Here is a 26,658-nt window from a genome sequence, read left to right on the forward strand (position 1 = left end):
AAGGCGACAAGTTTTAGATGTGCTTGTAAAGAAATGTCATTTACTTTTCGCTGCTTCTGATGAGCCATTTAGTTGTACCAAACTGTTACCATAAGGTAGTTGTGGAATTGCAACAGATATAACACCTGGCACCAATCATGGCATCAAGTTTGTACGTAACAATTGTACATACAGTATAGTTGACCGAGTAAAGTCCTTATTAATAACTGGGGAACTATGCCAGATTAGTAAAATAACAACCTCTTAAAGTTGCGTTCAGTGTATCTTATGTAGCATTAACATCTCAGTCTCTACCTTCACTGCCGGTCATGTCCCAATATCAGTGCTCACCCCAGTTGACAGATTGGGCCATACTCCATACATTCACATGGTGTTTGTCAAACATGAGTAAGAAAACCTCCCGCTGACCACCCTCCTTCAGCTGTTGTATCTACACTCCATGTTGATCGCAAGTTAGAAGCACTGGGAGAGACAAAAGCATACAATCTACTCTCGAGTTGATGAATTTCAAACGCATCATTAAGTCTGAGTTGGTAATACCATCACTGACCTGAGAGACAAAGCTGCCAGACTCGGCTTACAACAGTGTAACTAATACAAGGGAACAGTCAACTTGACATCATCCTTGTTGGTGTAGGTGTTGGAGATTAACCTGACCAAAGCAGTACTGTGGGACAACTAATGTTCTACTTTCACATTAAGGTTACCTTCCATCAAATTGTGAGGCATTGCCATTGTACTAACTGGGGTTGATTCCAAACTGATGCAACAACTCTAAACTGAATGTCTTATAGGATATAGACACAAGGAACTACAGATTCTGGTTTACAAAAAGAGACACAACGTGCTGGAGTAACACCAGGTCAGGCAGCATCTCTGGAGAATATGGATAAGCAACGTTTCGGGTCAGGAGGCTTCGGACCAACTGTAGTAGGCGGCAGAAAATGGAACTGAGGTGGAAACATGGACAAAGCTTGGAAAGTGATAGGTGGATACAGGTGAGGGGTCTTGATTGACAGACAGTTGGACAAAGACCAGAGATGAGAGGACAAAAAGCTATGAGATAAGGATAAAAGAAGTGGGAAATATGAAGATAGACACAAAATGCTGGAGTAACTCAACGGAACAGGCAGTATCTCTGGACCGAAGGAATAGGTGACGTTTCGGGTTGAGACCCTTCTTCCAAATGAAATTTGAAGTCAGCTGAAGGGATATGTGGAAGGGGATGTGGATTGGGAAAAGGGTGGTGGGTTTGTGCGAGAAATGGGTCAGGAGCGGTGGTATAATAGATGTGAAGGGCTATCAGTGGCACAGCCATTTCATTGCGGTTCGTATACTCACAGGTCCACATATAGTTCATTTCACTATTATTATTTGACCAGGTGACTAAATTCTGGTTCAATAACTGCGGAGACTTTAAACTAGTACGGTTGGGGGGAGGGACTCAAACACAGATAGCTAATAGGCAGTGTGTGAGGCAGGAGGCAGAAAAGGGAAACACTCAGACCCAATATGTAGGAGAGAAAGAAGGGAAAAGAAATAAACTGAGAATAAGAAATGATGGGTCCCTTAAATGTGTATATTTTAATGCTAGGAGCATTGTAAGAAAGGTGGATGAGCTTAGAGCCTGGATTGACATCTGGAAGTATGATGTTGTGACGATCAGTGAAACATGGTTGCAGGAGGGTTGCGATTGGCAATTAAATATTCCAGGATTTCATTGTTTTAGATGTGATAGAATCGGAGGGGCAAGATGTGGGGGTGTTGCATTGCTTGTCAGGGAGGATATCACAGCAGTGCTTTGGCAGGACAGACTAGAAGGCTCGATTAAGGAGGCTGTTTGGGTGGAACTCAGAAATGAGAAAGGTTTAGCAACACTTATAGGGGTGTATTATAGACCGCCAAATAGGGAACGAGAATTGGAAGAGCAAATATGTAAGGAGATAGCAGATATTAGTAGTAAGCACAGAGTGGTGATTGTGGGTGATTTCAATTTTCCGTATATAGACTGGGAATCACATTCTGTTAAAGGGCTGGATGGTTTGGAGTTTGTAAAATGTGTGCAGGATAGTTTTTTGCAGCAATATGTAGAGGTGCCTACCAGAGAAGGGGCAGTGTTGGACCTCCTGTTAGGAAATGAGATGGGTCAGGTGACGGAGGTATGTGTTGAGGAGCACTTTGGGTCTAGTGATCATATCATATCATATCATATATCTACAGCCGGAAACAGGCCTTTTCGGCCCTCCAAGTCCGTGCCGCCCAGTGATCCCCGTACATTAACACTATCCTACACCCACTAGGGACAATTTTTACATTTACCCAGCCAATTAACCTACATACCTGTACGTCTTTGGAGTGTGGGAGGAAACCGAAGATCTCGGAGAAAACCCACGCAGGTCACGGGGAGAACGTACAAACTCCTTACAGTGCAGCACCCGTAGTCAGGATCGAACCTGTGTCTCCGGCGCTGCATTCGCTGTAAAGCAGCCATTAGTTTCAATATCATTATGGAAAAGGTCAAATCTGGACCAAGGGTTGAGATTTTGGATTGGAGAAAGGCTAATTTTGAGGAGATGAGAAAGGATTTAAAAGGAGTGAAATGGAAATTGTTGTTTTATGAAAAGGATATAATAGAGAAATGGAGGATATTTAAAGGTGAAATTTTGAGAGTACAGAGTCTTTATGTCCCTGTTCGGTGGAAAGGAAAGAATAATAATTTGAAAGAGCCGTGGTTTTCCAGGCAAATTGGACACTTGGTTCGGAAAAAGAGGGAGATATACAATAAATATAAGCGGCAGGGAGTAAATGAGGTTCTTGAGGAATATAAAGAATGTAAAAGGAATCTTAAAAAGGAAATTAGAAAAGCGAAAAAAAGATATGAGGCTGCTTTGGCAAGTAATGTAAAAGTAAACCCCAAGGGGTTCTACAGATATGTCAATAGCAAAAGGATAGTGAGGGATAAAATTGGTCCATTAGAGAGTCAGAGTGGACAGCTATGTGCTGAGCCGGAAGAAATGGGGGAGATATTAAACAATTTCTTTTCTTCGGTATTTACCGAGGAGAAGGATATTGAATTATGTGAGGTAAGCGAAACAAGTAGAGTAGTGATGGAAATTAGGAGGATTAAAGAAGAGGAGGTACGGACACTTTTGAAGAATATAAAAGTGGATAAGTCTCCAGGTCCTGATAGGATATTCCCTAGGACATTGAGGGAAGTTAGTGCAGAAATAGCAGGGGCTATGACGGAAATATTTCAAACGTCATTAGAAACAGGGATGGTGCCGGAAGATTGGCGCATTGCGCATGTTGTGCCTTTGTTTAAAAAAGGTTCTAAAAGTAAACCTAGCAATTATAGACCTATTAGTTTGACGTCTGTGGTGGGAAAATTAATGGAAAAGATACTTAGGGACAATATATATCATTATTTGGATAATCAAGGCCTGATTAGAAACAGTCAACATGGATTTGTGCCTGGAAGGTCATGTTTGACTAATCTTCTTGAATTTTTTGAAGAGGTTACCAGGGAAATTGATAAGGGCAAGGCTGTGGATGTTGTCTATATGGACTTCAGTAAGGCATTTGACAAGGTTCCACATGGAAGGTTGATTAAGAAGGTTAAATCGTTGGGTATTAATAGTGAGGTTGCAAGATGGATTCAACAATGGCTGAATGGGAGATACCAGAGGGTAACAGTTGACAATTGTATGTCAGGTTGGAGGCCAGTGTCTAGTGGAGTGCCCCAAGGATCTGTGTTGGGCCCACTGTTGTTTGTCATTTACATTAATGATCTGGATGATGGTGTGGCAAATTGGATTAGTAAATATGCAGATGATACTAAGATAGGTGGAGTAGTTGATAGTGAGGTAGATTTTCAAAGTCTCCAGAGAGACTTGGGCCTTTTGGAAGGGTGGGCTGAAAGATGGCAGATGGAGTTTAATGCTGATAAGTGTGAGGTGCTGCATTTTGGTAGGACAAATCAAAATAGGACGTACAGGGTAAATGGTAGGGAATTGAGGAATGCAGTGGAACAGAGGGATCTGGGAATAACTGTGCATTGTTCCCTGAAGGTGGAATCTCATGTGGATAGGGTGGTGAAGAAGGCGTTTGGTATGCTTGCCTTTATAAATCAGAGCATCGAGTATAGAAGTTGGGATGTAATGTTGAAATTGTACAGGGCATTGGTGAGGCCGAATCTGGAGTATGGTGTGCAGTTCTGGTCGCCAAATTATAGGAAGGATGTCGACAAAATGGAGAGGGTACAGAGGAGATTTACTAGAATGTTGCCTGGGTTTCAGCACTTAGGCTACAGAGAGAGGTTGAACAGGTTGGGTCTTTATTCTTTGGAGCGTAGAAGGTTGAGGGGGGACTTGATAGAGGTTTTTAAAATTATGAGAGGGACGGACAGAGTTGACGTGGGTAGGCTTTTCCCTTTGAGAGTGGGGAAGATTCCAACAAGGGGACATAGCTTCAGAATTGAGGGACAAAGGTTTAGGGGTAACATGAGGGGGAACTTCTTTACTCAGAGGGTTGTGGCTGTATGGAATGGGCTTCCGGTGGAAGTGGTGGAGGCTGGCTCGATTTTATTATTTAAGAGTAAATTGGATAGGTATATGGATAGGAGGGGATTGGAGGGTTATGGTCTGAGTGCAGGTAGATGAGACTAGGTCAGGGAGAATGGTCGGCGTGGACTGGTAGGGCCGGACAGGCCTGTTTCCATGCTGTAGTTGTTATATGTTATATGTTATAAGGATAGTTTTTAATTTAAGAAAATAACTGCAGATGCTGGTACAAATCGATTTATTCACAAAATGCTGGAGTAACTCAGCAGGTCAGGCAGCATCTCGGGAGAGAAGGAATGGGTGACGTTTCGGGTCGAGACCCTTCTTATTTTTTTCGGCTTAGGATGAAGTATAGTTGGGGCCCGTTGCAGGTGTGGGTGAATGAGGCCCGGAGCTGTGGGAGAGTCAGAGAGAGGGCCTGCTGGTGCCTGCGCATCCCAGCCAGGGTACAACGCAGGGCACGGAACGAAAACTGTTCAGAGAAGTGGCAGATGGTCTGTTGGAGACGGTAGTCCGGGTTGGGTCCGAATTGGGAGGTCTGGAAACGGAGCTGGAAACCACGAGGCAGAAGATGGAGGCGCAGGCAAGTCCCAAGGAAGCAGATGTGGCTGTGGTAGCGAGTCTGGGTCAAGATGTGGTCGTAGAGTAGGAGGGCAGGAGAAATCACAGAGGGAGAGCAGCGAGAGAGCATGTCTCGACCCGAAACGTCACCCATTCCTTCTCTCCCGAGATGCTGCCTGACCTGCTGAGTTACTCCAGCATTTTGTGAATAAATAGTTTTTAATTTAGTTTGGAGAGACAGTGCGGAAACAGGCCCTTCGGCCCACTAAGTCCTCGACAACCAGCGATCCCGCACACGAACACTATGATAAATTACAATTATACCAAGCCAATTAGTCTACAAACCTGTACATCTTTGGAGTGTGGAAGGAAACTGGAGCACCCGGAAAAAACTCACACTGGTCATGTGGAGAACGTACAAACTCCATACAGACAGCACCCATACCTGGGTTTCTGGCGCTGTAAGGCAGCAACTCTACCGCTGCACCACCTTTCCGCCCATAGAATACCTGGAGCAAGAGCAAACACAAGTTAAACTGAAGTACCAAACTGGTGAAAACATTGTACGAGACTTTACAATGGGGTTTTGAAAGAACTAACTAATTCTTCAACCAGCAGACCAGATCAATGCTTTGTAGTCTCACCCATTCACTCATACATGGGGTGGAAAGCTACACAGTGAATGAAAGGAGGCACAATAAACATCTTCATCCTTAACACATGATATCAAGATGAGCGAGTAATGACCTCGGCCTCCTCTGGAGAAACCCAGCTGCACACATGCCAGCCTGGCCAATTTATTTGGAGACATGTGACTGCAGATGCTGAAATCTTAGTAATAAAATCAAACTGCTGGAGGATTTTAGTGGGTCAGGCAACATCTGTGAGGGAAATAGACAGATGACGTTTCAGGTCGGGACCATTCTTCAGAGTCAAGAAAGGTTGCGATGTGAAATGGTGACTGCCTACTTCCACCACAGATGCCGCCTGACCCACTGATTTTCCCCAGCAGTTTGTTTTTTAAGCCTGGTTGCCTCCAATATCAACAAACAGTTGGATCTACTGGATAACTACATTCCGTCCATAATGCTGGAACCACGCTGAAAAACATGCCTCATTGCAGTCTGCCTGTTCTCCTGCAACTGCAGTACTGGCCTCCATCCACCAGGGAAGATCACACAGTCCACATTGTCTACTTTTGTTATTGTTACGTGTACAATCAACCAGATTAGATTTACTATACCTAAATATAATCAAATCAAACTCAAGTACAATAGACCAAAGAGGAAGATATGGAGAGGAGCATGCTGTTCACAGCATTGTCGTGCACCAGTTTCATAGAAAAAATCCAATGTCCACAATGGGGTAGAGGTGAATAGGACAGTACCCTAGTTTGTGGAAGGTTCAGAAGCTTGATAACAGAGGGGAAGAAGCTGTTCCTGAATCTAATGGTTTGCGCTCTCAAGTTTCTGTACCTCCTGTGGGACAGGAGCAGGGAGAAGAAGGAATAACCAGGGCGGGACAAGTCAATCGCCTCAACTCCATAACATTGCTGGAAGATTTATATCAGTGCCATATTTGATATTCAAGCATGTCTCGCGGTTTTATCAAGGACCCTCCCATCACAAGATTAGGAAGGGGGATATTACTCAACAGAGTGACCAGATACATTTATAATTAATCACATTGAGACTGTAGCAGGACCTGTACAGCCGCTTATAAATGGCAAATAATGTTCACACCACACAGTGAACGGCATTGAGTGTCCGATTTAACCCCCAGATTTTTAACCTTTATTTATTATCTTAATTTACAATCTATGTAGAAACATTGTTAATAAGAGCTTGAGAGAAGCTGGGTATTCTGGAGTGAGTGACTTGTTTGTTGACTCCATCAGTTCCAGGAGTGCTGTTTTGTTGGCTCGAAGGGCCGAATGTGCACATGATCCTCTTTCACTTGGAAAGGCTTTTGGGTGTCACTGAATGGAGGTGAGAGAGGTGGTGTAGGGATGGTGTTCGTTCTCATGATCTTCTACAACACCAACTGTGCACCCCTCATCCTTCTACAAGAACACCTCTCATCCTCCGTGCAAGTCTTGCTTACAAGGAGTGTAATTAGAGAATTAAATTCCACATGGTGCAAGTCATGGCAGCAACGCCAACTTATTATGAATAAAAAAGTAAAAATGCTGAATTGCCGGGGCTGCACGGTGGGGCTGTGGTAACGTTGCTGCCTCACAGCGGCAGAAACCCGGGTTCGATCCTGACTACGGGTGTTGTATATACAGAGTTTGTACCTTCTCCCAGTGACTGCGTGGGTTTTCTCTGGGTGCTCCAGTTTTCTCCCACACTCTAAAGACATACAGGTTTGTAGGTTAATTGGCTTTTGTAAAAATTGAAAATTGTCCCTCGTGTGTAGAATAGTGTTAGCATGTGGGGATCTCTGGTCAGTGTGAACTCGGTGGGCCAAAGGGCCTGTTTCCATTTTGCGTCTCTAAACTAAACTGGCGCAGTTTGAACTCGTTTATTCCTGCGTTTTTTCTGCCTGCATGAAACTATGTCTACAATTAGAATAAATCTGGAAATCACTTGCAATTGATGAATGCTCTATATTTGCTGAAAACAGTTAATAGTCCATGTGTAGTCATGGCCTCAGTTTGGCAGTGGCACAGATTGTCAGCTTTAGGCATCACTGATCTTCCAAATGAAACAGTAAAGATGACACAAATTGCAAATTCAAGAGTTTCAAGGCAAAAACGTCTTTTATCAGTTTATGCAGCAACTCACAAAATAAGCCTAGGATTTGGCATCAAAACGTACAGGTGCTTCCTGTGTTTTGCTGAAGCATGCACTTGTTGAGATGAGAAAGCTAAAGATAACATCTCAACTTTTTTCAGTTGGTAGGATCTTGCTTTTAAGTCAGAAAGATGAGGACACAGGCTGGTTAGACATTACCCACTGAAGTATGGCTGAGTGTACCTGCCCTTCTCACCCTCTGGGATTGAAGAGGGAAATGTGCCTTCTCCTGCACTGACCCTTTGGTGGAATGGTGGTGCAGCGGTAGAGTTGGTGGCTTACAGCACCAGAGACCCGTGTTCGATCCTGACTATAGGTGTTGTCTGTACGGAGTTTATACGTTCTGTGACCGCGTGGATTTTTACCTGGTGCTCTGGTTTCCTTCCACACTCCAAAGACGTACAGGTTTGTAGGTTAATTGGCTTCAGTAAAGATTGTAAATTGTCCCTAGTGTGTAGGATAGTGTTTATGTGTGGGGATCGCAGGTCGGCGCGAACTTGGTGGACTGAAGGGCTTGTTTCTGCGCCATATCTCCAAACGAAACTAAACACGATGTAATGCTGGATTGGTTTAGGCACAGAAAGACGAACAGTAAGCCGGAAATTGCACTGCCACTTTTGCAGACTGACATCGATGTAGTTGTGGGCTGAAACCTTCTCCCATGCAGCTTGACTTTGATGTCAGAAACCATCAAAGAGGGAGTGGAGGGCTGATAGCATTGTTATCAGCCGCGGGTTCCTGACTCTATCTGTACATTGAACTCTCCATTTTAGGTAACTTAGCAGCAACGCCTCTCTCCTTTTTTCACCTCCTCTCTTCCCTGTGCCCTGCTTGGATGTGCACCCATGTACACCCAACCGCCATTCAATATCCCCCTCACATATCCACCTATCACTTTCCTGGATTTGTCCTACCCCCATCCAGTTTTCTCCTTCCCCCCCCCCACCCCCATGACAATCAGTCTGAAGAAGGGTCCCAACATGAATTGTTGCTTATCTACAGTGCATTCAGAAAGTATTCAGACCCCTTCACTTTTTCCACATTTTGTTACGTTACAGCCTCATTTTAAAATGGAGTAAATTCTTTTTTTTTAATCATCAATCTGCACACAATACCCCAGAATAAAAAAGTGAAAACAGGTGTTTAGAAATTTTTGCAAAGTAATTAAAAAGAAATAACTGAACTATCCAATTACATAAGTATTCAGACCCTTTGTTCTGACACTCAAAATTGAGCACAGGTTCATCCTGTTTCTATTGATTATCCTTGAGATGTTTCGACAACTTGATTGGAGTCCACCAGTGGTAAATTAAATTGATTGGACATGATTTGGAAAGGCACACACCTGTCTATATAAGGTCCCACAGTTGACTGTGCATGTCAGAGCAAAAACCAAGCCATGAAAATGAAGGAATTGTCCCTAGACCTCCGAGACAGGATTGGGGAAGGGTATAAAACAATTTCTGCAGAATTGCAGGTCCCGAAGAGCGCAGTGGCCTCCATCATTCTTAAATGGAAGAACTTTGGAACCAGCCAAACTGAGCAATCAGGGGAGAAGGGCCTTGGTCAGGGAGGTGACCAAGAACCTGATGGTCAATCTGACAGAGCTCCAGAGTTCCTCTGTGGGGATAGGAGAACCTTCCAGAAGGACAACTATATCTGCAGCACTCCACCAATCAGGCCTTTATGGTAGAATGGTCAGACGGAAGCCACTCCTCAGTAAAAGGCACATGACAGCCTGCTTGGAGTTTGCCAAAAGGCACCTAAACAAGATTCTCTGGTCTGATGAAACCAAGATTGAACTCTTTGGCCTGAATGCCAAGCGTCACGTCTGGAGGAATCCAGGCACCGCCCATCACCTGGCCAATACCATACCTACGGTGAAGCATGGTGGTGGCAGCATCATGCTGTGGGGATGTTTTTCAGTGGCAGGAACTGGGAGACTAGTCAGGAGTGAGGGAAAGATGAACAGAGCAAAGTACAGAGAGATCCTTGATGAAAACCTGCTCCAGAGCGTTCTGGACCTCAGACTGGGGCGGAGTTTCACCTTCCAACAGGACAACGACCCTAAGCACACAGCCTAGACAATGCAGGAGTGGCTTCGTGGCTTAGGGCGGCACGGTAGCGCAGCGGTAGAGTTGCTGCTTTACAGCGAATGCAGCGCCGGAGACTCAGGTTCGATCCTGACTACGGGTGCTGCACTGTAAGGAGTTTGTACGTTCTCCCCGTGACCTGCGTGGGTTTTCTCCGAGATCTTCGGTTTCCTCCCACACTCCAAAGACGTACAGGTATGTAGGTTAATTGGCTGGGCAAATGTAAAAATTGTCCCTAGTGGGTGTAGGATAGTGTTAATGTACGGGGATCGTTGGACGGCACGGAGGGCCGAAAAGGCCTGTTTCCGGCTGTATATATATGATATGATATGATATGATAAGTCTGTGAATGTCCTTGAGTGGCCCAGCCAGAGCCCGGACTTGAACCTGGAGGGACCTGAAAATAGCTGTGCATCGACGCTCCCCATCCAACCTGACAGAGCTTGAGAGGATCTGCAGAGCAGAATGGGAGAATGGGAGAAATTACCCAAATACAGGTGTGCCAAGCTTGTAGCGTCATACCCGAGAAGACTTGAGGCTGTAATCGCTGCCAAAGGTTCCTCAACAAAGTACTGAGCAAAGGGTCTGAATATTTATGTAAATGCTATATTTCAGTTATTTCTTTTTACTTTGTAAACATTTTTAAATGCCTGTTTTCGCTTTTTTATTATGGGGTGTTGTGTGTAGATTGATAAAAAAATATTTTTTAATCCATTTTAAAATAAGGCTGTAACGTAACAAAATGTGGAAAAAGTGAAGGAGTCTGAATACTTTCTGAATGCACTGTATATCATCCAGAGATGCTACCTGACCCATTGAGTTACTCTAGCACTTTGTGTCATTTTTGTGTGAACCAGCATCTGCAGTTCCTTGTGTCTGCATCTGTAAATTCCTTTTTGATCCAGCCTTGTCATTTTTGGGCAAGATATCCCAATCACTTGCTCCGCCAGTCTTACTGAAAGTTACTGCGGGATCATTGTGTTCTGGTCCCTTCTTTGTTACATTTTAATCCTCATATCCCATTATATTTCACTTCTGGTAGGAACAAAAATATTTTTTAGTAGTATGCTTGCAACCATATGAATCTGGATTTGAAATTGTGAATAATTATCTTAAAATGGGTTGGGCAATAATGTACAGGCCCACAAGCAGAATGTAAATTACCACAACCAAATGATGGCTGAATATCGGCTGAAGGAACTGCAGATGCTGGTTTACAAAAAAAGGCACAAGGATCTCAGACAGCATCTGTGGAGAACATGGATAGGTGACGTTTTGGGATGGAACCCATCTTCAGACATGCTATCAATGTCTATAGATGAAAATATTTGCAGTGTGCCTCTCATTGTCGTGAGCGGCCTGGACACAATGCAGAACACCATTTGTGAGTTCCATATACATATGATTGTCTTTTTCTTCCTGTGCTGCATTGAGTCTGTTGGACATCGTTCAACAGGAAATCATGGAGAGCTACTTGCTGTGTAGAACTGATCTATTCTGCATTAAGCTAATTAGTTTGCACTTATGAAATAGATGTGACGTAGAGAGATTATTTCAGCTTATCACTGAATGCATGAATCGCAAAACTGAAAAATGGGAAATGTTTGGGTGAGTGCACATGAACAGTTGCATGTGGTGCAACTGTGCCTGACATTGTTTTTGTGATGAGCAAGTAATTTTGTGGCATTTTTTTTGTGCTGCTGGTTCAGGGGAATATTGGCGTGTTTAACAAGGTTGTAAACAGACAGCATATGAGGAAAGAGAAACAGTTAATAATTCCACACAAATATTAAAGGTCCTGTCCCAGTTCGCCGATGTTTAAGGTGACTGCCGGCAACTAGGGTGTCGCTGCACATTTGCCGGGGTGTCGTGGGCATGATCGTGAGTAGTCTCCAATGAGTCGTAGCAGATCTCGGCTCCTCGCGGAAAAACAAACCTGTTCGAATTTTTTTTGCGCTAGCTGGCTTGTCGCCAATGATTGTAGCTGTCGCAGGTTGTCCCCAGGTGTGGTAGGTTGTCGCTGGTACTGGGGACGGATGGATTTCATTGGTGACTACCAACGTCAACCGGCGACAGGTATCGGGATCAGGAGAAGACAAGGTGCGACAGAACTGTCAAAACCCGTCCACAGAAATTCAGCTGCAACAGCCAGCTGTGGAATGGGGGCGGAGACCACGATGCTGTCAAAGGGGGACGGACACCTGACCATGCCGACAGCCAGACCACTTCTTAGGTATATTTTGTAATTGTTGGAAGTTTATTTTTTTGAAAAGATTTTTGCATGTACTTATCCATCTTTCATAGGAATATAGTTTGTTTGAATAAAGCTGATTTTGGTGATTTAAAAAAAATTGGATCTTATCAAAACATAAGATTATTAAGGGGTTGGACACGTTAGAGGTAGGAAACATGTTCCCAATGTTGGGGGAGTCCAGAACCAGGGGCCACAGTTTAAGAATAAGGGGTAGGCCATTTAGAACGGAGATGAGGAAAAACTTTCTCAGTCAGAGAGTTGTAAATCTGTGGAATTCTCTGCCTCAGAAGGCAGTGGAGGCCAATTCTCTAAATGCATTCAAGAGAGAGCTAGATAGAGCTCTTAAGGATAGTGGAGTCAGTGGGTATGGGGAGAAGGCAGGAATGGGTACTGATTGAGAATGATCAGCCATGATCACATTGAATGGTGGTGCTGGCTCAAAGGACCGAATGGCCTACTCCTGCACCTATTGTCTATTGATTGCTTTTCTAAGTACTTTATCATGCCATCTCATTCAAAGATTCTAGTCTCATTCATTTTGACCAATGAAATAAACACTGACAGGCACTGCACTGCATGTAAATGAGAACACTTTTCATTTATTTAGATCAATGAAGCAAACACATACACAAGCATTTCACTACGTTGAAAGGCAAACTCTTATTATTTAAAACTAACACAAAGACAAACAATTCATAATTAGCAATGTTCAGCCAATTTTCCTGCAGCTTCCACCTATTTATTTTGTTGATTGGCATGTTGGCAGTGGCATTGGTAGTGAACAAAGTGTTAGTCTGCAGGATGATACTGGCTAGATGGTAGGAGGAGCAAGGCAATAGCAGATGGAATTAAATCCTGATAAGTGCTAGGTGATATAGTTAATCAAGACATTTAACAAACATTTGGAATGACGAAGGCACATTGATTCACCTCAGATAGACACAAAATGCTGGAGTAACTCAGCAGGCCAGACAACATCTCTGAAGAAAAGGAATAGGTGACGTTTCAGGTCGAGACCCTTCTTCAGACCCGAAGTGTCAACTATGATCTGCAGTTCCTTCTTACACATTGATTGACCTCAGACTAGACGTCTTAGTGGGGTGGTTGGTGGAGCCGCTGCCTCATAGCCCCTGAGACCAGGGTTCGATCTCGATCCTAGTGCTGTCTGTATGGAGTTTGCACATTCTCCCTCCAGGTGCTCCGTTTTCCTCTCACTTCTCAAAGATGTGTGGGTTTGTGAGTTAATTGGCTTCTGTAAATTACCCCTAGTGTGTATGGGACACATTCCTTCTCTCCAGAGATGCTGCCTGTCCTGCTGAGTTACTCAAGCATTTTGTGTCTATCATCAGTTTAAACCAGCATCTGCTGTTCCTTCCTACACACCTAGTGTGTAGAGAATGGATAAGAAAGTGGGATAACATAGAACTAGTGTGAGTAGGTGATCAATAGTCAGCGTGGACTCGGTGGGTCATAGGGTCTGTTTCCATGCTGCATCTTGAAACTAAAGTAAACTAAACTAAAATCACAATGTGTTTCAGACCTTAATGGGGTCAGATCCATCACTGGTCTTGACTGGAAGTATGCAGAATGGGCAGCTGGTATGTCAACATGTGTGCATCATTGATTTGACATTTTCTGTACTAAATTAAGTCACAAAGATCTCACTGGTGCCATAGGGCAGATCTCCTGCTGTGCCAGAGGTCATGGGCTCCTTGCCCCGTGGTCATGCTGTTTGATACAGCATGGTGCTAGCACAGTCCCTGCAAGGAGCCTGCCCCTTGCCCCGTGGTCATGCTGTTTACCCAGCACAGTCTCTGCATGGAGCCTGCCCCTTACCCAGTGGGCATTCTGTTTACCCAGCACAGTCTCTGCATGGAGCCTGCCTCTTACCCTGTGGGCATTCTGTTTACCCAGCATGGTGCCAGCACACTCTCTGCATGGAGCCTGCCCTGCCCAGTTCAGCACACAGCTGCTGTGTGTACAGAACCCACACCAGGCTATGTCAGCTGAACACATGCCACCCTTAGGCCCCCAAATGTTGAAGCTGTCATTCATTGCCTATTCAAAATTTGTGAAATCCTTAAAATACACTTAAAAGGCATATAGCCATAGTATTTTGTTTGCATTTATAATGTTATGATGCATTAATAACATCTACATTCAAATGCGCAAGAATGATGAAGATTCTCATGAAGGGGCTCTGATGCAGGGTCTCAAGCCGAAACATCACCTATTACTTTTCTCTAGTTATGCTGTATGACCGGCTGCGTTACTACAGCATTTTGTGTCTATCTATATTGAAATCTTGGTTATCCATCATTTGCTGACTTTGACATGTGTTGGTTCATCAGAGGCAGTGCACTATTCCTATGGCCTAACCCCACCACGTAAGTGAAAGTGTGCCTTATCCTGCCCTGGTCATATCTGAATTTATAACATTCAGAGGAGTTGTTTCTTCAGCGCTTCCAATATTGCATTGTGGTGACAGGATCTGCCACATGCTTCAAACTGCAGAGCCACAGTGAACCATTCTACTTGTGTCAGTGAAGGTTGTTGTGCACCTCAAATTTTTGCCTCTAACTCTTTGTCGCGAGAAGTCATTGACCATGTTTTGCGGCATGATGCATCAGGAAAGTTATAGAGCTCCGACAGTGGAAAAGACATCTCCTCTTTGTCAGGTAGAGATATTTAGTCAGTTGTTGAAGGTTTGGCCAGCATAGTGGCACAGCGGTAGAGTTGCTGCCTTAAAGCACCAGAGATGCTGACTGCAGATGCTGTCTGTACGAAGGATTCAATCCTGACTGCGGGTGCTGTCTGAACAGAGTTTATATGTTTGCCATGTGACCGTAGGAGTTTTCTCCGGATGCTCCGGATTCCTCCCATACTCCAAAGACATTCAGGTTTGTAGGTTAATTGGCTTTGGTAAAATTGTCCCTAGTGCGAGGATAGTACTAGTGTATAGGATGATTCCTGGTTGGTGTGGACTTGGTAGGCCAAAGGGCCTGTTTCCATGAGGTATCTCTAAAGTAAAGCCAAAATTTCAATGACATGAATGAGTCTGAAGAAGGGTCTCGACACGACATGTTACCCATTCCTTCTCTCCAGAGATGCTGCCTGTCCCGCTGAGTTACTCCAGCATTTTGTGTCTATCTTTGGTTTAGTTTAAGTTTATTATTGTCACATGTACCAATGTACAGTCTTTTGGTAAAACCAAGACAATAAAGAGTTTGTATTGGACAATAGAAAATAGGAGGAGGAGGCCATTTGGCCCTTCGAGCCAACACTGCCATTCATTGGGATCATGGCTGATCATCCACAATCAGTACCCCATTCCTGTCTTCTCCCCATATCCACCTTGTAACAGCTCGTGTTTTCACAATGTAGCCAAGGAGGCTGCAGAATACGGTGGAAAGCCCGGTTTCTGAAGGTGGAAGCCGTTTTTGATGACTGGAAGTGTTCTCAATGCGACCTAGGGGAGAGCATCTTACACCAGGGCATTCCGCTGAACTGTGTACAAGATGACTATCATGCTCAGGACGGTTGTGTAGCGATAGGAGAATGTTTTACAGGAATAGAGAAGGGTGAATAGTGGGCTGATCTGGTCTTGCTTTGGGGAGGAAACTGCTGGTCACTTAGATCCAGCGACAAGTGAGATGAAGGTTCATGCAAGTAAGCAGCAAGACCCAGACAACATCCAGACTCTGTCTGAAAATGTGCATAGGAAGGAACTACAGATGTTGGCATACACCAAAGATAGATACAAAAAGCTGGAGTAACTCAGTGGGTCAGGCAGCATCTTCCCTGAGTTACCTCAGCTTTTTATGTCAATCTTCGGTGTAAACCACCATCTGTAGTTACTTCCTACGTACTTTGTCTGTTCCACTGCAAAATCTCCTCAAGGTATGTCTATTTTGAAGAAGTTCTCCTCCTCTCTCCGATGAGTGTTCTGCAACACCCTCTCTCACTGCTCTCCCTTTGTGATTCCTCCTGTTCTCTGGCGCTACCACCACATTTTAACTCAATCATCGTTGCTTTCTGCATATCTTTCATTCTTTGGTTTGATGTACCTTCTGTATCTCTCACTTCACTCTTCCCTCTCTCAGTTGGAAGAAGGGTCTCAAACTGAAAAATCACCTATTCCTTTTCTGCAGAGATGCTGCCTGGCACGCTGAGTTACTCCAGCATTTTGTGTCTATCTTCTGTCTGAAAATATACAATGAACATTGCCCACAAGCTAGACATTGACTGTTTCCAACAAGAAGAAGGCAACAACCCTTGATATTCCCTTCCTTCATCATTGGCAAATCCTCCACTATCCAAGTACTGTTACCACTGACCAGGTACCTGTGGCAATAGCACAGAGGTTGGGTATTTTGCGAGAATGGACTTTGTACCTGATCTTGCAGCCTTTTGATGTTCTACCAGGCACATATCAGGAAGGTGATGCCATAATCTCCATTCTGACAGCACGACCATTTGGAACAAAGCTATGCTCTCAATTTGACATTTGGTTCTTTCACTTCCTCTAATGCTGATACAATCTTTGCCACAACATATGTTTAAAACTGCACAGCAGGTATGCATCGTCTAGCATGTGCACAGTCCTTGAAAATATAAATGTGGCAATTGGAAGAAAATGCCCCACTTCCAAGTCTGTGCTGAAAACCACTGATCTGTTAACATAATTGTGATTAGCTCAAACCCCTGCAAAGGCCCAGATAACAACAACATGAGAGAACCTTTACCACATGTGCTGCTGAAGGTTAGGAAAGCTATTCGCTTCTCGAGCAATCAGACTAGACCATCAAATGCTGCTCTGCCAGGGATGCTCAGAAAGGCCCAGATATTCCTTATTCCATGAAAAGCCTCTGGGACCCTTGAGGACTTTGTTTAACCTAGGGTCTCCCAAACCTCACTCCGCATGTAATACCCTAACCCAGACAGGTTCTAGGCTCCAATATTTAAAAAAAATATAACGTGGAAACAGGCCCTTGGTACACCCTGTATATGGAACATGGAATTGAAATATTTATTAGAAGATTTCTGAGACTAAGGAATGAGGCTTATTGCTTTTTCTTATCTATTATATGACTTGAAGTGAAAGTTTGGCACAGCATTGAGAAAGGTTGCTCTTGCTGACATTGCACTATTAATATGGTATCTGTTTCTCAACAATATTCACAATGACGGGTGTTGATGCTGTGCAAGAGTTCTCATTGAATGATATTTCCTGTTATGATTCTAGTTTTATATCCCTGTTCACTCTTGCCAGTTCTACCTTTCCAGATAGATGACAAAAACAAGATGTGGTATTATATCTAAACTGTATACTTGTTTTATGTTGCCTGTTTTTTAAATATTTTGTTATTTGCATTCTGATTCTCCCTTTTGCTCTAACTATTGTACTTGAGTTTAATCTGTTTGTATTTATGTATGGCATTACCTGATCTGACTGGATAGCAGGCAAAACAACACTTTTCCCTGTACCTTAGTACACATGCCAATAATAAACCATAAACCTATATTTTTCACTATTATGTATGCAGTAGATTCACTATTTCTTGATAGGTTTTCATTTAACAGTTCATTTAACAATTAAATTAATTGTTCAAAACACTGCAATGGGCGGCACAGTTGCGCAATGATAGAGTTGCTGCCTTACAGCCCCAGAGATCCAGGTTTGAACCTGACTACAGGTGCTGTCTCGGTGCGGAACTTGTACGCTCACCTTGTGACCGTGAGGGTTTTCTCCAGATACTCCGTTTTCTGCCCACACCCTGAAGATGTATAAGTTTTAGGTTATGTGTAGGAAGGAACTGCAAATGCTGGTTTACACCGAAGATAGGCACAAAATGCTGGAGTAACTCAGCAGGTCAGGCAGCATCTCTGGAGAACAGAAATAGGTGACATTTCAAGTTAAGTCCTTCGTCAGACCTTTCATCAGGCTTTAGGTAAATGGCTTTGGGAAGTTGTAAAACTGTTCCCAGTGTGTGTAGGTTAGTGTACGGGGTGATCGCTGATCGGCGCGGACTTGGTGGGCCGAAGGACCTGTTTCCACACTGTGTCTCTGTCTAATTCGAAGACTGTCTGTTCTTAGTAATGTGTAAAGCATTGATGTAAATGAACCCATTCTCGTAACAAAGGTGATAGCAATTTACTGTGGAGTGCTATTGAGCAGTGGCAGACGGAACCAGCTCATATCAGTTAAGTTGGTCGTGGTTGTCTTGAAGCTGTGCCAGTGAAGGGGCTGTTCCTCTCACTGCTACTCTGCCCTCAGAGATCTGCATCATCCTCAGCTGCCCGTGACAATCCCTTATAATTCTGCTTCCCATTCCCATCCTGCCCTCTTGTCCCCTGGCCATTTCCACCGCCAAGATGACGCCAAATGAACAGCACCTCACAATCCACCTGGACAGCTCACATCCCCAAGGCATAAACAGTAAATTCTCCACATTCAGGTAACCCACAACCCCTTTGTCCCTTTCTCTCTCCTTCTGATTTACTCCAAACCTGTCATACACACCCATCCCCCCTGACCTCCCCCTTTCAGACACCGAACGGTCGGTCCTCAGCAGAGGCCTTACCTTTGTTCCCCTCCGCCCCCACATCAACGAGTTCCGCGTCTGCCATGACGTGGAGCTCTTCTTCCACCGCCTCCGCCTCCGAGCCTTTTACCACAGGAAGGAGTCCCGACCCCCCACTGATGACCCCTTCTCCCGTCTCCAATGGACCCCCTCCACTTTTACCCCCCAGTATGGCCTACTACCCTCACTAGAACTTTTTATCTCAAACTGCCGGCGTGACATCAGCCGCCTCAAATTTTCCACTCCCCTGACTAACTCCAACCTCTCCCCTCCTGAACGTGCAGCCCTCCACTCACTCCGCAACAACCCGGACGATAATTAAACCCGCTGACAAGGGAGGGGTTGTGGTAGTCTGGCGTGCTGACCTCTACCACACCGAGGCCAGACGACAACTATCAGACACCTCTTCCTACCTATCCCTGGACCATGACCCCACCGATAAACACCAGACCTTTATCAGCAGCACCATCACCGACCTCATCACCTCTAGCGATCTACCCCTCAGTGCCTCCAATCTCATAGTTCCCCAGCCCCGCACGGCCCGATTCTACCTCCTACCCAAAATCCACAAACTCAACTGTCCCGGCAGACCCATTGTCTCTGCCTGTTCATGCCCTACCGAACTTATCTCTACCTACCTCGACTCCATCCTATCCCCCCTGGTTAAATCCCTCCCCACCTACGTCCAAGACACCTCACACGCTCTCCATCTCCTGGATAACTTCCGGTTCCCAGGCCCCCACTCCCTCATTTTCACCATGGATGTCCAGTCACTCTACACCTCCATCCCCCACAAGGATGGTCTCGAAGCCCTCCGTTTCTTCCTCGACCGTAGAACCAGCCAATCCCCATCGACCAACACTCTCCTCCGCCTAGCAGAGCTGGTTCTTACCCTCAACAACTTCTCCTTTGACTCCTCCCACTTCCTCCAAACCAGAGGCGTAGCTATGGGCACTCTTTGTCGGGTACGTCGAACAATTCCTGTTCCAGATGTTCACTGGCCCCATCCCCGAACTCTACCTCCGCTACATTGACGACTGCATTGGTGCTACCTCTTGCACCCATGCAGAACTCACTGACTTCATACACTTCACCTCCAATTTCCATCCTGCCCTCAAATATACCTGGACTATCTCTGACATCTCCCTCCCGTTTCTGGACCTCACCATCTCCATCACAGCAGACAGACTAGTGACGGACATTTACTACAAGCCCACCGACTCGCACAGCTATCTGGACTACACTTCTTCCCACCCGGTCCCCTGCAAAAAGTCTATCCCCTACTCCCAATTCCTCCGTCTACGCCGCATCTGCGCCCGGGATGAGGTGTTTCAGACCAGGGCTTCCGAGATGTCCTCGTTCTTCAGAAAACGGGGCTTCCCCTCCTCCATTATAGACGAGGCCCTCACTAGGGTCTCTTCTACATCCCGCAGCTCCGCTCTTGCTCCCCCTCTCCCCACTCGCAACAAGGACAGGATCCCCCTCGTTCTCACCTTTCACCCCACCAGCCAGCGGATCCAACATATCATCCACCAACATTTCCGTCACCTACAACGGGACCCCACCACTGGCCATATCTTCCCATCCCCTCCCCTCTCTGCGTTCCGCAGAGACCGTTCCCTCCGTAACTCCCTGGTCCACTCGTCCCTTCCTACCCAAACCACCCCAACCCCGGGCACTTTCCCTTGCAACCGCACGAGATGCAACACCTGTCCCTTTACCTCCCCCCTCAACTCCATCAAAGGACCCAAACAGTCTTTCCAGGTGAGACAGAGGTTCAACTGCACCTCCTCCAACCTCATCTATTGCATCCGCTGCTCTAGATGTCAACTTATTTATATCGGCGAAACCAAGCGCAGGCTCGGCGATCGCTTCGCTGAACACCTGCGCTCGGTCCGCATTAACGCAACTGATCTCCCGGTGGCCCAGCACTTTAACTCCCCCTCCCATTCCCAGTCTGACCTCTCTGTCATGGGCCTCCTCCAGTGCCATAGTGAGGCCCGCCGGAAATTGGAGGAGCAGCACCTCATATTTCGCCTGGGCAGTTTGCAGCCCGGTGGTATGAACGTCGACTTCTCCAACTTCAGATAGCTCCTATGTCCCTCCCTTCCCCTCCTCCTTCCCAGATCTCCCTCTATCTTCCTGTCTCCACCTATATCCTTCCTTTGTCCCACCCCCGACATCAGTCTGAAGAAGGGTCTCGACCCGAAACGTCACCCATTCCTTCTCTCCCGAGATGCTGCCTGACCTGCTGAGTTACTCCAGCATTTTGTGAATAAATCGATTTGTACCAGCATCTGCAGTTATTTTCTTATACACACCCTATCACCCAGTTTCATTCCCATCCCCTACCCACTCGCCTGCACTTCCCTCACATACTTCTCACTCTTCTGTTGTTCCCAATTCCCTTACTTTCCTTTCATAGAACATAAAGCATTGATCAGTACAGCACAGGAACAGGCCATTCGACGCATTACGTCCCTGCCAAACATCATGCCAAGACCAACTCTTATTTGCCTGAACAAAATCCATTTCCCTCCATTCCCTGCATATCCATGTGCCTATTCAAAAGTCTCTTAAATGCCACTATCATATCCTTCTCATCCACTTGTCCCTTGACTCCTCTCACATTCTCCAAGTTAAAGATGTAACCATGGGCCCCAGTAATGCCTGCCTTTTTGTCGGTTAAGTCGAGCAGTCTTTGTATTCTGGTATCATCCTCCAACTCTTTCTCTGCTACATCAAGACTGCCACCTACACCCATGCAGAACCCACTGGTTTCATTAACCTCGCCACCATTTTCCACCTCTCTCCCCTTTCTTGATCTCTGTCGTTCCATCACAGGGGATAGACTATCGACTGATGTCTACAACAAACCTATAGACTCTCACTGTTATTTGGACTACACTTCCACCCTGCTTCTTGCAGTGAGGACATCCCCGATTATCAATCCCTCCGTCTCCGTCACATCTGGTCCCAAGATGAGGCTTTCCATTCCAGGACATCCGAGCCATCCTGCTTCTTTAGGAAATGGAGTTTCCCCCTTCTGTCATAGATGGCTCCTTCAGCTGCATCTCGTTTGTGTCTGGGTAGTTCTGCTCTCACTCCCCCTCTCCCCAGGCAGGACCAGCAGTTATTTTCGCATCTTACATGCTCTTTTTACCGTTCCATATCTCTAGTTTCCCTCTCCCCAAACTCTCAGTCTGAAGAAGGGTCTCAACCCAAACGTCACCCATTCCTTCTCTCCAGAGATGCGGCCTGACCTGCTGAGTTACTCCAGCATTTTGTGTCTACCAGCATCTGCAGTTTCTTCCTACACAGAAGGATCCTGAGTTTGATTTCCAGTCTGTGGTGAGTTTCATGTCAATGGGACTAGCAGTATAGTTCAGCACAACCTGAAGGGATAAAATGCATCCAGTATTCTTGCCCAGTTCTTTGGCTCATTCTGGAAATGAGCCCTACCTGGTGTCTGGGTATATTTATGATTGAGTATAATTATAGGTGAGGTAAGGATTGAATTCAACCAAAAAAAACATAACTCGATGCACAGAATCTCTTGCCCAGAGTAGGGGAAACAAGGACCAGAGGACATACTGTAGGTTCAAGGTGAAGGGGAAAAGATTTAATAGGAATCTGAGGGGTAACTTTCTCACACAAAGGGTGGTGGGTGTATGGAACAAGCTGCCTGGGGAGGAAGTTGAGGCTGGGACTAACCCAATGTTTAAGAAACAGTTAGACAGGTACATGGATAGGACAGGTTTGGAGGGATATGGACCAAGCGCAGGCAGGTGGGATGAGTGCAGCTGGGACATATTGGCCAGTGTGGGCAAGTTGGGCCGAAGGGCCTGTTTCCAAACTGTATCACTCTGACTCTATGACTCTATCAGTCTGAAGAAGGGTCTCGACCCGAAACGTCACCCATTCCTTCTCTCCTGAGATGCTGCCTGACCTGCTGAGTTACTCCAGCATTTTGTGAATAAACACCTTCGATTTGTACCAGCATCTGACGTTATTTTCTTACACTACGACTCTATAATATCATCCAGGATTGAATAACTTGCTGATATCATGCCCTCTATCAGCACATGTATGAAATAGGATTGCCATTGCTGAGTTGCTGGAAATGAACACATTCACGGGACTGTCTCCAGTAACAAAATTTTTCGCAAAGACCTGTGTCCTCTGGAATGAGGGACTGACTGATGTTTCTGCTTTTTTTACAGCAATGATTTGCACTTCTTCAAAGGAATCCTGGTGAAAGCATTGCGTTTGGTTTGGAGATGTCTACAGCCAGAGGACAAGTTCTTGTTCAGGTTGAATATAACTATCAATATACGGCACGGGACGGGAGACTCGTCTCTATTAAACAAAATGAGATATACATTCTCCTTTCAAGAACCAATGACCACTGGTGGCACGTTAAGAAGGACAACCAATCCAAACCATTCTACTTGCCAGCACACTATGTGAGGGAATTGGCTTTGGAAAGGGCTGTGTCCCCTGTCATTCCGACCCTGGTGACACCGGACGATAATCACAACCAAAATATTTCAGAGGTGAGCAGGACTCAAAGTATCTTTAAAAAACATTGGGATGTTGAGAAAGATCAGCTACTTTACCAAGAGAAACAAGGGCTCAGATATAACAATTCACATCCAATTGTGAAGGAAGAAAACCAGTCTAACATCAGTCCAACTGAACCCAAGGATTCTTCATTGTGTCTACAAGTCAATGACAACTCTCCTACACTCCTTGACTTAAATTCTTCACAATGCTCTGAAGTGCCACCAGAATTGACACCATGTTACAGTGAAGTGACCAGAGCCTTTGAGAAGAATAAAAAATACAATCCTAAAAGGTTGACCTCTCCTGGTGCACCAAGGCAAAGTTCCACTGTCAGGATCCGCTCCAAACAGCAAGAGAATTATACACATAGACTTAGCCTAAGAATGGCCCATCCTGCACAGCTAGCAGTTCATCCAGGAGACCTTGGTTTTAACCTTGGACTCAATAAGGTAAAAGATATTGGGTCTTCAGAAAAAGTCAGTTCTGTTCGATGTGCCAGCTTTAGCCATGGAGTCAATTATAAACGGCATTCGGCTGTAGAAATCGCCGGTGAGATATTGGGACATGCAAAGGTGGTGGAAACAAAGAACTCGTCCCTTCCTCGAGCACGACCTTCAGATGATGACAATGTTTATGAATCAATTCCAGACCTACCAAAGACAAAGGCTAAATCACGAAAGGAACTGTGTCATGATATATCAAAGGTAAGTTCATGCAAGAATGATATTGATGTTTGATGGTTGGAAATCCATATGTGATTGGGTCAGGTTTTTGAAGAGACCAGTCTTTAAATTGTAGACCATTTTTCTTCTCTGTGTATTTATGTAACTGGAGGTAGACACTAAATGCTGGAGTAACTCAGCGAGGCAGGCAGCATCTTTGAATAGAAGGAATGGGTGACTTTTGGGTTGAGGCCCTTCTTCATACTTTTTTGCTGCCATTCCTGTGTTTTTATTGCATCTATTGTTAATTGGATGTAACTTTCCCTGTTTCTTTGCTCTCACTGTCAGTTCTATCTCCCTTGGAAATATTACGATAGATTACTGCTCAGTTTCAAACAGCATTAATTACGATACGATACAATACAATACAATACAATACAATACAATACGATACAATAGAACTTTATTTACCCCAGGAGGGAAATTGATCTGCCAACAGTCACAAAAACACAAAATACATGAAACATGAAATTAAAGTGACGAGTGGAAAGGATTGGGGAGGTGGGTGTCAGTCAACGCCACGACAGAAGGGGGAGGAGTTGAACAGTTTGATAGCCACAGGGAAGAAAGATCTCCTGTGGCGTTCTGTGCTGCATCTTGGTGGAACCGGTCTGTTGCTGAAGGTGCTCCTCAGGCTGACCAGTGTGTCATGGAGGGGGTGAGCTGTATTGTCCAGGATGCTCCACCATTTGAGGAGCATCCTCCCCTCCAAGACCACCTCCCATTAATCCAACTCCACCCCCAGGATGGAGCCACCCTTCCTGATGAGTTTGTTGATCTTATTGGCGTCCACAGCCTTCTCCCTGCTGCCCCAGCACATGGCAGTGAAGAAGATGGCACTGGCTACCACCGATTGGTAGAACATCTGCAACATCTTACTGCAGATGTTGAAGGAGCGGAGCCTTCTCAAAAAGTACAGCCGGCTCTGTCCCTTCTTGTACAGGGCCTCAGCGTTCCTGGACCAGTCCAGTTTACTGTCCAGGTACACTCCCAGGTATTTGTACTCCCTGGTAAACTGCACATCCACACCATTAATGGAGACAGGGGACAGGGGTGTTCCTCTCCTCCTAAAGTCCATCACTAACTGCTTAATCTTGTCAGTGTTGAGCTGCAGGTGATTCAGTCCACAGCACTCGACAAAGTCATGTGTAGTAATGTGTAGAATGTAAAATTATTTGTAATAATCTAAAAATGTGTAACGTTCATTTAATTCAACTGGACTATTTTATAGCTCAACATCCGTCAGTCCCAACTGTTGGTCACAGTCAGGAATGGGCTGAGGTGAGCTGGCAGGAACTAGACTAATGTGAGGAAGAGAAGCTGGTTGTGTGGACAAGGGTGGAGGGACCATGTTAAGCTAGCTCCATAAATAGTCAATACATCTTTAACAGAAAGATAGGCATATGTAAATCATTTAATAACATGGAACATAGAACAGTACAGCACAAGCCCACAATGTCTGTGCTGAACATGATGTCAATCCACTACCTGCACATCCATCTACCTGCACATGAACCATATCCCTCCATTCCTTGCATATCCATGTGTCTTTCCAAAAGCCTCTTAAATGTGACCATGGTATCTGTCTCCATTGCCACCCCCGGCAGCATGTTACAGGCATCCCCCTGTATTTAAAAAAAAACTTGGCCCGTACATCTTCTATAAACCTTGCCTATCTCATCTCAAATCTATGCCCTCTAGTATTTGATATGACCATCTTGCAAAAAAGCTTCTGACTCTACCTTATCTGTGCCTCTCATAATTGTATATTCTTTAAGGTATCGAGGTATAGATGCAGGAAAAATATTCCTGATGTTGGGGGAGTCCAGAACCAGGGGTCACAGTTTAAGAATAAGGGGTAGGACATTTAGGACTGAGAGGAGGATAGCGGAGTCAGGGGGTATGGGGAGAAGGCAGGAACAGGGTACTGATTGAAAATGATCAGCCATGATCACATTGAATGGTTCGAAGGGCCGAATGGCCTCCTCCTGCACCTATTGTCTATTGTCTATGAGGGGAAAAAAATTCACCGAGAGAGTTGTGAATCTATGGAATTCTCTGCCACAGAAGGCAGTGGAGACCAATTCACTGGATGTATTCAAGAGAGAGTTGGATACAGCTCTTGGGGCTAAAGGAATCAAGGGATATGGGGAGAAAGCAGGAACGGGGTACTAATTCTGGATGATCAGACAACTGATCATATTGAATGGCGGTGCTGGCATGAAGGGCCGAATGGCCTACACCTACACCTATTTACATCGATTTTTTATGTAGTTGTTTGTCTTGTTGCGTTTTTTGTTATGACTGTATGGCAAACCAGATTTCACGTATGTTGCGGAACATACTTGGCTAATAAATTACGATTATGATTATGATTGTGATATTCTATGTTTCTATGTTTCTATGTTTCTATCATGTCACCCACAACCTCCAGTATTCTAACGAAAACAATCCAAGTCTGTCCATTCTTAATCTAGAGGTTTTAAAAATGGACTGCAATCTCAAGTGGATGCAAATGTTTTAT

At 45.0% G+C, this 26,658-nt stretch overlaps 1 protein-coding gene across 3 annotated transcripts in view; it reads left to right on the forward strand.

Moving 5' to 3' along the window:
- Positions 1-26,658, forward strand: part of LOC144607513 (rho GTPase-activating protein 27-like) — a 235,782-nt gene that overhangs the window by 37,485 nt on the left and 171,639 nt on the right. For all 3 annotated transcript variants that reach the window (XM_078424405.1, XM_078424406.1, XM_078424408.1), the window contains exon 2: positions 23,070-24,116. In XM_078424405.1, the coding sequence (XP_078280531.1) occupies positions 23,127-24,116 (990 nt within the window). In that variant the 5' untranslated portion in view covers positions 23,070-23,126. The remainder of the gene's footprint in view (positions 1-23,069; positions 24,117-26,658) is intronic.

The sequence above is a fragment of the Rhinoraja longicauda genome, chromosome 29 (assembly GCF_053455715.1).
Source record: "Rhinoraja longicauda isolate Sanriku21f chromosome 29, sRhiLon1.1, whole genome shotgun sequence".
Taxonomy (NCBI): Eukaryota; Metazoa; Chordata; class Chondrichthyes; order Rajiformes; family Arhynchobatidae; genus Rhinoraja; species Rhinoraja longicauda.